This window comes from Lactuca sativa, chromosome 3, assembly GCF_002870075.4.
Source record: "Lactuca sativa cultivar Salinas chromosome 3, Lsat_Salinas_v11, whole genome shotgun sequence".
Lineage (NCBI taxonomy): Eukaryota > Viridiplantae > Streptophyta > Magnoliopsida > Asterales > Asteraceae > Lactuca > Lactuca sativa.
Window position 1 is genome coordinate 220,495,330 of NC_056625.2, and position 12,739 is coordinate 220,508,068.

General features: G+C 34.5%; 1 protein-coding gene and 1 pseudogene across 1 annotated transcript; both read right to left on the reverse strand.

Annotated features, from left to right (window-relative positions):
- Window positions 1-6,409: 6,409 nt before the first annotated feature.
- LOC111918628 (probable phospholipase A2 homolog 1) lies at window positions 6,410-7,048 on the reverse strand (annotated as a pseudogene).
- A 1,007-nt stretch (window positions 7,049-8,055) lies between these two features.
- Window positions 8,056-12,062, reverse strand: LOC128132901 (uncharacterized). The gene is made up of 2 exons (XM_052769906.1): window positions 11,903-12,062; window positions 8,056-8,432 (listed from the first exon to the last, which is right to left on the reverse strand). The coding sequence occupies exons 1-2, from the start codon at window positions 12,060-12,062 to the stop codon at window positions 8,056-8,058; spliced, it is 537 nt and encodes a 178-aa protein (XP_052625866.1).
- Between the last annotated feature and the right edge of the window lie 677 nt (window positions 12,063-12,739).

Consider the following 12,739-nt stretch of genomic DNA (forward strand, 5'->3'; position numbering starts at 1 on the left):
TATAAAAAAAACCTCCAAAACTGATAATATGTTGCATTATACAAATTCATGACTTTTATAAAATATGAGGATTTATATGTGTAATTAAATACTTACAAATTACAAAGTTATTAAAAAATTATAAGATTACAATTCATAAGTTTTTTAAATTAATGGTATATTATTTTATTATATAATCAATTTTTTTTATTTTGTTTAAAATTAACACTCGTGGGTTCCACGGGTTTTAACCTAGTGGATATATATATATATATATATATATATATATATATATATATATATATATATATATATATATATATATATATATATATATATATATATATATATATATATATATATATATATATATATATATATGTATTACTGTATGAATGATTGTGAGCCAATCATTTTACTTATTTTAAGAAAGTGATTATTACATATTATTGAATTAAATATAATTGAAAAATACCATCTAATTTAACTAGAAAGGTATTTTAGTCAGTTAATATAGATTTAATAAAGGAAATTTGCATATTTTAAGGAAAATTGCATATTTTAAGGGAAAATAGATTCTATTAATTTTAAAAATCTGATTGTATGGATGATAATTCTCCTAATTGGAAATTTTGACAGAATTTGTTTATTTATTTAATTATTTACTCAAAAATAAAAATATTCTTGAACAATAAATAATAAAAATATTCTTGAACCTATTTCTTGATAATGACTTTAAGTACTTCTTGTAGAATAACAAATTCTTGAACCATCAATTGAACAATAAAAACAAAAATTACATTAATTCTTATAGAATACGGGTAACAATTGTTAAGAATTACATTTATTATTAAAGAATAAAACTAAAAAAACTTTTAAATCGGGAAAAAAACATCAAAATCTAACAAAGACACTAATACATTCTAAAAGAATAATAATGTTGCTAAGGGTCACTTTCAATTTCATGGTCCATTCTTCAAGCATCAACTGTTTTTGTGGAAACAAATCCAACGCATAAATCAGTGAGAAAATATTCATATTCCATTCCAACAGAATTGGAATTCGTGATTTCATTCTGATAGAATTGGAACATACCGAAAAGTTAATTACCTTAGCAAGTCATTTTCCCCTACTAACAATGATGAAGGCCAATGTTAGATATAAATCTTAATATGTAAGGTAACTTACAAAAAAAATGAATTTGTATGAATTATATAAATTTGAAGTCTAATCTTAAGCAGCAAAGCAATTACACTTAGTGAATTAGTCACACCCCAAAACCAAGAACGATGGAAACGTTCTGGGGCGGAGGACGTCATGTAAAGTATCACAACACAGTAAATGTAAATAAGCAAACAACATCATCCATTGCATTAAATATATAATTTCAATACAAGCGTATTTTGTACAGTTATAGACACCAAAATAATGTAAATCAAAATAATAAGATGAGTCTTGGATGCGCTCCATCTTCTCAAAAGCTGGCATCGGTACCTGTCTACTGATGACCTGAGAATACAAGTTATTTTGAAAGAGTTTATCAGCATTAAGATGGTGAGTTCATAAGTATTTTAGTGTCAATGTTTGTTATCAAAAACGTTTGAACCTGTCTCAAGTATATGTTTGTAAAATGTAAGTAAGTGTTTGTAAAAGTTTGAATTTCTCAAAAAAACCTATATTTTCTATTAAAGTAGCCTTCTACCAAGGCTTAACTGTTTTGTATACTCGTTTGTTGTAAAAGTGTGTAATTTACCAAATGTAACTATCATTTAACCAATATAGTTTGTACATTAATGTTTAAGTGAGGTTATCACTAAAAATATGTAATGGGTAAATCATTGTAGTACTGTAGTTTTGTATTATAGGAACTACTGCTGTACTAACTACCTTAAACCGGATTTATATTAAGGTATAATGTGATAAATTGTACCGTACTATTGACTGGTAACAACGACATAATGAATGGTCGTAATAACGGAATGACGTTTGGCACCCGCAGACCTGCAGGTCCGGCTGTAGCTAGCAGCAAGCTGTAGGATAGTCAATCCAGTATAGATCTATATGCAAACTCATGCTCTCCCTTCAAGAGAATTTTGGCTACAACTCGGGCCATGACATTTAAGGCATGCTCCGACATAGTGGATCACAATTGTTAACGTGTTCATGTATATGTAATGTAATGTGACTTGTTCTAGTATCACTGTATATGTTCTCTTCCTAGTATAGTTGTATATGTTCTCTTTCTAGTATAGTTGTATATGTTCTCTTTCTAGTATAGTTGTATATGTTCTCTTTTTTGTATAGTTGTATGTGTTCTCTTTCTAGTATAGTTGTATATGATCCTGTGTTACCCCGATGCTAACTTACTAATGATGTACTGATAAGTATGAATATGGAAGTACTTTTATGTCTATATGTGTATATTTGATATATAACTAATATTGAAACGACCTTCGGACGGTTACCCAAAATCCCACCAGACCACATCCAAATCGAGAAAAAGGAAATAGGGCGGATGGCCTTCCTAAGCCCTTTAAACATTTCTTATATATCTATACATATATGGGCATGCAATTTATAAGGAATAAACTAAAGTTTAATAAAAGCATTTGGTAAGTAAAAGAGTTTGTAAAACATTTTGAAGTAAAACAGTTTGATAAACAGTTGGAAGAGTGAATAAATCATTGGTATTCTAGTTATTAATCACATGTGATTAATGCAATCACATGTGATTGATGCAATAACTATAAGTATTTAACTTGTATTCCCCCCATAAAGTATTTAAAACATTTAAAAGCATTTCAAAGGTTAATTAAAAGGGTATGAACTCACTTGTGGTGAGTGGATTGGATTGTAGTATCGGATACCGTGCTAGGTGGCAAACGGAGACTTGTTCACACGCACGAGCCTAGTTATCATATAATGAGTATATATATAACTAATTAGCCAAATAATAACTTAATAGAATAAGTTGGGACACTCAGGAACATGTAAACACTTTGTATAAGTGTTATAGGTCCTAAGGGTTGCATCTAAGACGATATGGGACAAGGCAAAAGGATTGAAAAGCTTCCAAGGACCTTGTATAAGAGTTTACCACCCAATAAACTCCACACAAGGAGTTTACGGTCATAAACCCTTGAGTTTACGGCCGTGAACTCTTGTCTTGGTGGTTTTGGGTGTTTAAATGTGCTAAATGAATTCTAGAATAAGCCTAGCATTGGTAGATTAATCCTTTAGGTAGTTTAAGGCCCTATAATGCTCCTTTGAGGAGTTAACGGCCTAAAGTGTAACACCCAAGATTTTGAAAGCCAAGAAAGTAAAGGAAACCCTAAATTTAGGAGGGACTCGGCGAGTCCAAGGAAGGACTCGGCGAGTTGGAGCAGGATCCGGGTCAAGGAGTAAGTGACCAACTCGGCGAGTCGGCCAAGTGGACTCGGCGAGTCTGGTCTGTGAGAGGAAAACCCTAAATCCAGGGCTTGGAGCCTATTTAAACGTCTCAATCTTCTTCCTAGGGCTCCTTTACTGCCTCTCACACCCAGAACGCCGCACCCTAAGCCTCCATTGTGATGATTTATGCTTTTGGCCATTTTTGTGTGATTTAGAAGAAGAAGAAGAAGTGGGAATCTTTGAAGCATCAAGGAGTGACTTTGGATCTGAAGTTTGGGGAGCATTTCAGAGCATTGGAAGGTATCAATTCGTTTTCCTCCTTTAGATCTTCTTTGGATATGAGTTTTGGGGCTTTTAAGCCATGTTTAAGGTCAATCTCGAGTTTGAAGTCCAGATCTGAGGTTGCTACCTTAGATCCATGCTTGTTGTGGTCTAGAATCCCGTAAAGTATTAGCCATTGGGTGGGTTATGGAGCCTCTTGGTCTTAAACCCTAGTTATTGGTGCATTTTGCCTAAATCTCCCTCTCTACACATAAAGTTTGCAACTTTACGTGGGGAATAGGCTTGGGAAGGGTAGATCTATAGTTTGGAGTTCATGCATGACTCGGAAGTCCTCTGCATGTAAGTGGATCTTATTCGGCGAGTCCTTCGAGTGGACTCGGCGAGTAGCTTGAAGATGAGGAGGAACTCGACGAGTGGGATGAACAGCTCGTCGAGTCGGATGAAGATAGGCATGAACTCGGCGAGTTGGATGAACAACTCGGCGAGTTGGATGAAGATCGTCGTGTGCTCAGCGAGTCTGTTCTTAGACTCGGCGATTCAGGTCGCGTGATCCCAAACCCTTCGAGTTAAGTCTCGAGCCAGCGAGTCGAGCCAGGACTCAGTGAGTTGGACAGGACAGGAATCGGGAATCAGTAAACTCGGCGAGTCAGGGGCTGACTCGGTGAGTAGAGTCGCGAGTGGAAGGACTCTGGACTTATGAACTCGGCGAGTCAGTAGGGTGACTCGACGAGTAGGGTTGACCTGGAAGGTTGACTTTGACCAGGATGTTGACTTTGACCAGAGTTGACTTGGTTGACCTTTGAAGGTCAGTTAGACTAAGTGTTATGTTGATATTGGTAGCTCGGGGAGCTAGCAGAGCAGCAGTTCGGAGTCAGTGGTCAGGTAGCGGTCAAAGGGGTTAGCAGCAGCAGTTCAACAGTATCAGGTGAGTTTCCCTTTGTATGAATGGGTCTACGGCCACAATGCCGGCCCATGTAGTTATGAGTAGAAGACCCGGGGGTTAGCCCTAGGCACAGTATGCTAGTATGATATTCGGGCGAGGTCCAATGATAGAGGGCGGGTGCCCAAGGAGCGGTTTATGTGATAGTTTATACTTGTTGTCTGTTTGATACTTGTATGTGCTTGGTAGGGAGGTGAGTGTGGGCGAGGTCCCGTATCTCACCAATAGCAGAGTGTGGATGGTGTTCCACATCTCAGTAGCAGAAGAGCAGGGGCGAGGCCCCAGTTAGGAAAGGAGTGAGGGTGGGCTGGGCCCGTATCTGACTATCAGCAGGAGTATGGACGAGGTCCCATGACTCATCAGTAGCAGGACACGGGCAGGGCCCAGAGATAGGCAAGGCCTTAGAGCAAGAGTTGTTAGTATATGTTTAGTTTATATAATGTTATGTGATATGTTTATGCGCTATTATATGTTAATGGGCGAGGCCCTGTGACAGGCGAGGCCTAAGTGAAACAGATATGTATCCGAGCGGGGCTCGAAGCCAGGCGGGGCTTGGAGCAGCGGGGCCGTTGTAGCGGGCGAGGCCGAAGTAGGGGGCGAGGCCCCGGATAGCGGGCGTGGCCCAGTATGTGTAGTATGTGGCTATGCATGGTATGTGGTAAGGTGGGGAACTCACTAAGCTTCGTGCTTACGGTTTTCAGTTTTGTTTTCAGGTACTTCCGGTAGCGGAGGGAGGAGCTCGGGGTGATCGCATGGCACACACCATAGATTAGTCAGCCTGGGAACGTTTACTTTGATAATAAACATGTGTTTTGAAAACTTATACTCAGATTATGTTTTGGAATGATGTCTTTGGTTAAAGTAATGTTTTATCAAAAAGAAATTTTTGGTCTTGAATTTTGGGATGTTACATAAAGACCATAACCCCTATAGTTTACGGTCGTAAACTCCTATGGGGTGTTTGTTTTAATTCTTTTAAGCCTCTTGCACACAAAGGATAGCTTCTAGGTTTTTGTTTAAGGCTAAAGGGGACTTTAGGCACACTTTTGTGCCTTTACTTGGAGTTTACGGCCCAAGAGATATTCCTTGGCCGTAAACTCCCTTTAAGGGATGATTTTGATGAGTTTAAGTCTCCAAATTAGCTACAAGTATTTGAGGGTAATTGTCTTAAAGCCTTAGGGGTGTTTAGGGCACATTTTGGCCCTTGAAAACGGTGTTTACGGTCCAAGAAACTCTTGGGCCGTAAACTCCAAAAGCTAAGTGTTCTTGAATGATTTCTAGCCTCAAATGATTCTACACAATGTCCTTAACTAGCTACCTAACAAGGAAACGGGACTAGATAGCTTTTAGGCTTCGTTTTGGAGTTTACTCCCCAAGAACGTTCTTGGGCGGTAAACTCCCGGATCTTACAAATTTGACATATAAACAATGTTATAAAGCATATAACAAGCATTAAAATACATTTAGGAAAGTAGAATCACGATTTGGGATGAAAACCTGAAGATCCGTGAGAGAGAAAATGGATTTTCTCTAGTTGGAAATGTGAATAATGAATTAATTTAGTTCAGAAATCTATTTATAGTCCTGAAATATTTTGGCAGAAAATATTTTTATTCCGGAATTTGATTCTAACATTATGAAGTTTTGAAAGGCTCAAGTTTCACAAACCCATGAGCATCCACTCTCCTGATAACTCCTTAAATGTAAACCCTAATGCTCACAAACTTATTCGGAAAAGTCTGAAATTCACTGAAACTGGACTAGCTTCTATTGAATACATAATGTTCGTACAAATGGAAATTTCGGGTTGTCACAGAATTAGAGTTCAAGATTAGAGTTACCAAACTGACTAAATAAATTAGCCATGTCCATACCCTGTTGCATTGTAGGCACTACAATGTCAACAGGGCAATCTCTAGAAAACCCAGCCTTTCCCGATTTTTGAACATTCTTTATGCACCGGTTGAATTTCTCGTGACATTTCACATTCGTCATTCCTACCATACACAGATTAATCACTCATTTCAACTATATTTGTTAGGGCTCAAAGCTCACTTCAAACTATCATATTTATATCACCAAATCATCATCAAAACTTAAATTATCAAAGAATGGTAGAGATAGAAGAGATTAGAGGATAAAAGTGCACACCAAATAGGCAATAAATTCTAGCAAATTCTCAGACAATACCTCTTTTCTCAAAGCATTCATCATGAATCTAACAACACGCATCAAGATCATCGCACAGCCTTTCACCTGGACATCTAGTCCATCCAACGTCACAGTACTTCCCGTATCTAATCCCAATCGCTGATCGCAATGTCAATCAAGAAACCCCAAACCAAATCAATTAAATCTAATAACTTCTAAAAACGTTGGGGAAAAAAAATCAGATAGAGCATTACAGTTACAGTTTTCTACCACGCATTGCTTGCTGCATGTCACCTGACATTTCATTTATTTTCGATTTTCGCATAAATCACCACCACGTCGAGATCTTCTTCTTCGCTTTCAAGATTAAATCTTTGGGTGTGATGGGTCTGCAATAGCCGGACATCCATCGCACCTCGCCACCGGAGATGCCTCTTCCTCGGTCTATAGCTGCGATGAACAGTGGCTCATCCTTTGGAGAACCAGAACAGTTTAATCAGGGGATCAATTTAGGGTTTTCAGAAATCGGTTTTTATATAAAGTGGGGAACAAGATTTAATAAAAGTCAATACCATGATTATAGGAATTATTTTTGGAAGTTATTAAACAAATTACTAAATTACCCTTATTTATTTATTTATTTAATTTTGATTGCCCACATTTATGTATACGATAACACAATACTTAGTTTAAACAAATGAACCTTGCTATATATATATATATATATATATATATATATATATATATATATATATATATATATATATATATATATATATATATATATATAGGGAAGGATTATTTGGAAAACAAAAAAAACCCTAAAAAAACACTAAAAATCATAAAAATGCATAAAAAAAAATACTTAGAGATTACAAAACTTTTTTTTAAAATTTTTTTAATAAAAAAATGGCAGGTTTTTATGAAGCAACTCACATAAGAGCATCTCTAACTCACCTCCATTTTCCCAAAAAATTGAGTAAAAATGGGGTAAATAGTGTTTCATCTCCAACAATACTCCATTTTTATGCCAAAAAATATATTCATACTATATTCTATTATCCCAACTTATATAGATTGTCAAACACGCCCCTCTACTAATTTAAATTTTAACAATTATATAATCAATATTTTTTCATTACATTAAAATTAAATAAACAAGATTATATCTATAATACTCTTATAAATAAATATTATACATACATTTATAAAAATATTACATATACACTTTTAAATAAATATTATACATACATTTATATAAAAATTAGACTACGCACTTTTAAATAAATATTATACATGCATAGATAACATAATTATGCGTTGGAATAAATTTCCCACAAATGATCAACTAACGCATTTCGTAGACTGAAGTGTGCTTCTTTATCTTTAATATTTTTATATCGAGCAAGAAATTGTTGGAATTGACTGTCTTCATCTGTCGTCAATTCAACCTCTATCGGTGGCACTTCTCTTGCAATTTCAATTGGTGTGTCAAGATCATGTTCATCATTGATTATCATATTATGTAAAATAATGCATGTAGTACTTACTTTTTTACAAAAACAAGTTGATCCTTGAACAATCGCAAAACGTGATTGGAGAACTCCAAATGCACGTTCTACATCCTTTTGGCATGCCTTTTGTTGTGTAGCAAACTTTTTTGGACTTGTTGGTTTATGAATAGTTTGTACTAGAGTGGACCATTTCGATATATACTATCAGCCAAGTAAATATCCTATGTTGTATTGTGTCTCTTGAATAACATAAAGATCAGGTGGTGCAATATCTTGAGCTAGATTGCAAAAAAGATGGGAAGACTCAAATACATTTATATCATTGTTTGGTGTTTAATTACTTTTTCCGATTTCTCACACCTTTTGTTTCCATGCATGTGAGCATATATGAAGTTAATTCCATGCATAGTAATGTGTCATGTTAGCATCTTTGAATATAAACTCCAAGTATGATAGGAATCTTGAAATTAGTGGACACTGGTCAATGTCATACATGAAAATCTTTGAAAGTAGTTAGCATCTTTAAAAGCCAAATACATTGTATATATATAGATTGTCACCATAGTTAATATACAGTTAACAAAAATGCCTATCCGATCAGTTGGATTTAGTCAAGAAGAAGATATGTTTTTGTGTCTAGCGTATATTGAAATTTCTCAAGATCCCATCAATAGTGTTTATCGGTCATCTGATCGATTTTTGGTCTGGCGTCGAAGAGGCTTACAACACTAGAAAAGTTTGAATCTGGAGTGAACGTACAAGGAAGTCTCTTCACGGATGAGTTCTAAGAATTGAAAAGGCAACATGAAAATTGCATTCTTGTATAAAACAATACGAGGAAAGATGTCCAAGTGGTGCTTCATCTAACGATATTGTACGTATAATATGTAATTTTGAATTGCTTATTTTTATTTAAAAAATAAACTTTTTATTTATTCTTACACATAGTTCGATAAAGCCAAACAAATGATGTTGGAAGATCCAAAGTTCACAACAGGATAGAAATTTGATCATATGTGGAACGTTGTAAAAATCTTTGAAAAGTTTAAAGATGGTAAAACTCATACTCCAAAAATATCAAAACCACCAGGATATGTATCTTCGGGGTCTAAAAGCCGCATCCATGACTCTTCACAAGTATCTCCTGGAGTGTCTTCATTTTCTTAATATTTAGATGAAGATGAAGATATAACAGGTGGTTATCCCTCGGAACTGAAAAAAATCAAAACTGAAAAGAAAAAAGGATGATCAAATAGCATCGGCTGTCAGTGTCATTGATGAAGGGAATAAACAAATTTTAGAACAATTAAAAATATCATCTGCTCAAAGACAACAATTTTTGGATAATCAAATCAAAAATTATGCTTTGAAACAAGTTAAAGAAGATAACAAAATGTTGTTTCACGATGTGAACACAATAGTGGATCCAAACGTTCGAGCATTTGTTTTGGCTGAACAAGCACAAATTTTAGCAAAAAGGGCCGAACAACATAATCAACAAACTCCTCTGAAATCTTCATCATATGGACAGTATTTTAATTACCTTGGAGGATATGGATCTTGTTTACCTAATTACTAGGCTAATAGTATTGTCACTTGTTGGTTTTTATTAGACTATTATTGTAATATGCAGGTTAACTACATGTTTTAATAGCATACGTTATTGTGTTTGTATTATATATTTTAATTATAAGCTTTTGTAAAATACGTTATCGTTTTTTAAAATTTCAATATGTATTTAACTTTTTATATGAGATTGATGAACAAAAAGCAAATTATATATTTTTAATTAGTTAATATAATATAATATATAACAAAATATTATAAGTATTAAATATTATATTTAAATTATAATTAGTAGGTAAAAATGAACTAGAAATGTATAAATATATAAACAGAGGGACTAAAACCGAAAACAGAAATTTCACCCCATTAGTATAACACCATATTTGGTATAATACTATTCATATACCCAAAATGGGGGAATAAATGAGGGAGAATTGGAAAAGAATGGGGGAAAAAATGAGAAAAAAATGAAAAATATGAGTGGGTTGGAGATGCTCTAAGCACCATATCCATGAAGCAATTCAAGATTTTAACCTTCTTTTTTTTCTTTTATGTGAATAAACAATAGTCAAAGGAAGTTTGATTCCATCACAAGAAACCGGTTCATGATTTTCACAACTATAAAACTCAGAGAGATCATTCAATGAGTATGAGTCCCCATATTTATTAGGGAAAATTACTAATATAGCCATAATGGTTAATTACTTGTCAAAAAATAGTCAAAAATTTGATCTTAGCCAAAAATAGCCCACAAAATAGTAGTCAACATACGGTTAATGGCGTTGACTACTATTTTGTGGTAATGGTCTACTATTTTATGAACCGTTTGCTTTTTCATGGCTCATTAGCCCAATGATATATAATGTGTAATTTTTTCAGATAAGGTCATTTTCCACTTTAGGTTTTTGGGTTTGGCTACTTTTTTCTCTCAATGGAGCACTCGAAAAACAACTAGGTTTGTCTACTTTTCATCAAAATTTTACCATGTTCGTGATTAGAAGTAGGTTTTTTGTATATGTTTAAGTTATTTTTTGGAAAAAAATTGAAACAAATAAAAATAAAACCGTAGGTTTCATACAAAACCTACGGTGTACAAGTGAGCAATGCACAGATTGTGCATTGTTGACTTGTACACCTACAGTTTCGTATGAACTGTACGGGAAAATATTTTTTTTAGTTTTTTTTTTGAAAATTTGATACTACACGATCGGAATTATATATATATATATATATATATATATATATATATATATATATATATATATATATATGTAATATATGGATGATTTTTTTTTTCATAAAACGCAAAAAAAAATGTACATAATTTCACAATATCATATGATTAGTAAAATAACGTTTGAAGTACTATTATATATAAAATATAAGCAACAGACATGATTTGGTTTTGACCGTCCATTGTCACTGCGAGCAACATCGTACCATTGAATTCACCATTTAGGTGACCACCATCAGTCCATCAATTATTAGGGTCGGCCTACAATATTTGATGAATGTTTGTACCTACAATTATTTTTTATGGCATTAACAAATACCAATTAGGATTCATATGTTATATTTGGTATAAAAAATTATCACTGCTTACCAAGCAACCCAGCGCGATATACACGAACTCAAACTGATCATCATCATCTGCTCTTATTTGAGTAACAGTTCGTGGATTATGCTTGACCAAGTTGTGCAGATATGCTGGTAGTTTGGTGAATGAATCCTCTTTGGTACCACTTAACATCAACAATTCATATTGTTTTGCCTGCCATGCTTGTTGGTATGAGATATTGATTGGAAATTTCGAATTAATGTCCCTCACAATTTCATTACCCCGATAACTCTATTATAATCTCCGGCCAATAATTCAGTGATAAAGTGGCCGAGTACCTTTGTTGTCGATGATTAGACTCCAAGTTTGTTGCACAACAAGTGTGTTGGTCAACAACTTTTGTGACATGCAAAGCAGTAGTCGATTTGATTACTCTTGCCCTAACCATCCAAGAACAATTTTCTATCAAACAAACCACCTCAAACCTTTCTTTGCTCGATCTGGTAGTCTTATATTGCTTACCTTGTTCCATGCATTGTCTTCCAATTGCAAGCTTGAGCAACTCTTTGTCATCAAAAATGTCTAGAACCTTAATCTCTTCATTTATATCCACCCTCTGACATGGAATTTTCACATCATCGTTTACAGGACATGAAGGCAATGCGGGCATACCATGAAACATGGTATCTGAATAAATAAGTTTTGGTTCATCAACAAATTCTTCTCCATTAGAATCACTCTCTAGGCCGGATATATCCAACTTGTCACAATTCGTAAACTCGCCATATCTTGTTAGTTCACCATCATGCAAAAATGGAACTTCTTTGTAACACCCGTTTACTTATTAGTTAAATATATAAACTAATGAACGAATGGTAGCCTAAAGTAAATAATTATATATGCAGGGTGTTGGGTTGGAGGAGTTAATTGCCACATTTCTATAAGTCGGGGATTAATAGTGTGTGTTTGGGAACCATTTTATAAATATTTATGAAGACAGGGGCTCCGTGGTAATTATCTGGATTTAAAAAAAATGGAGGGGTTGAATATGTTATAATTAAGGCTTTGGGGGCCTGTTTGGCAAATTTTGTACCAAAGTTGTAAGAGATTTTAATGGTGAAGGCTAAAGAGTAATTATCGGATTTATATTGAAAGGAAATTGGATTGCAGGGGCCTACCCTGCCATTATGGCAAAATGTTTGTGGGTATCAGATGTATTTATACACGTTATGAAACCCTAAACCTAAGGAATGAAACAGCCGCCACTCTCCCATTTCGTGTCCGGCACCACCATCTACCTTATTCACCATCTCCGGTCATTAGAGCCCTCCGCCGCCACCTTATTACCCCTCATCCCTT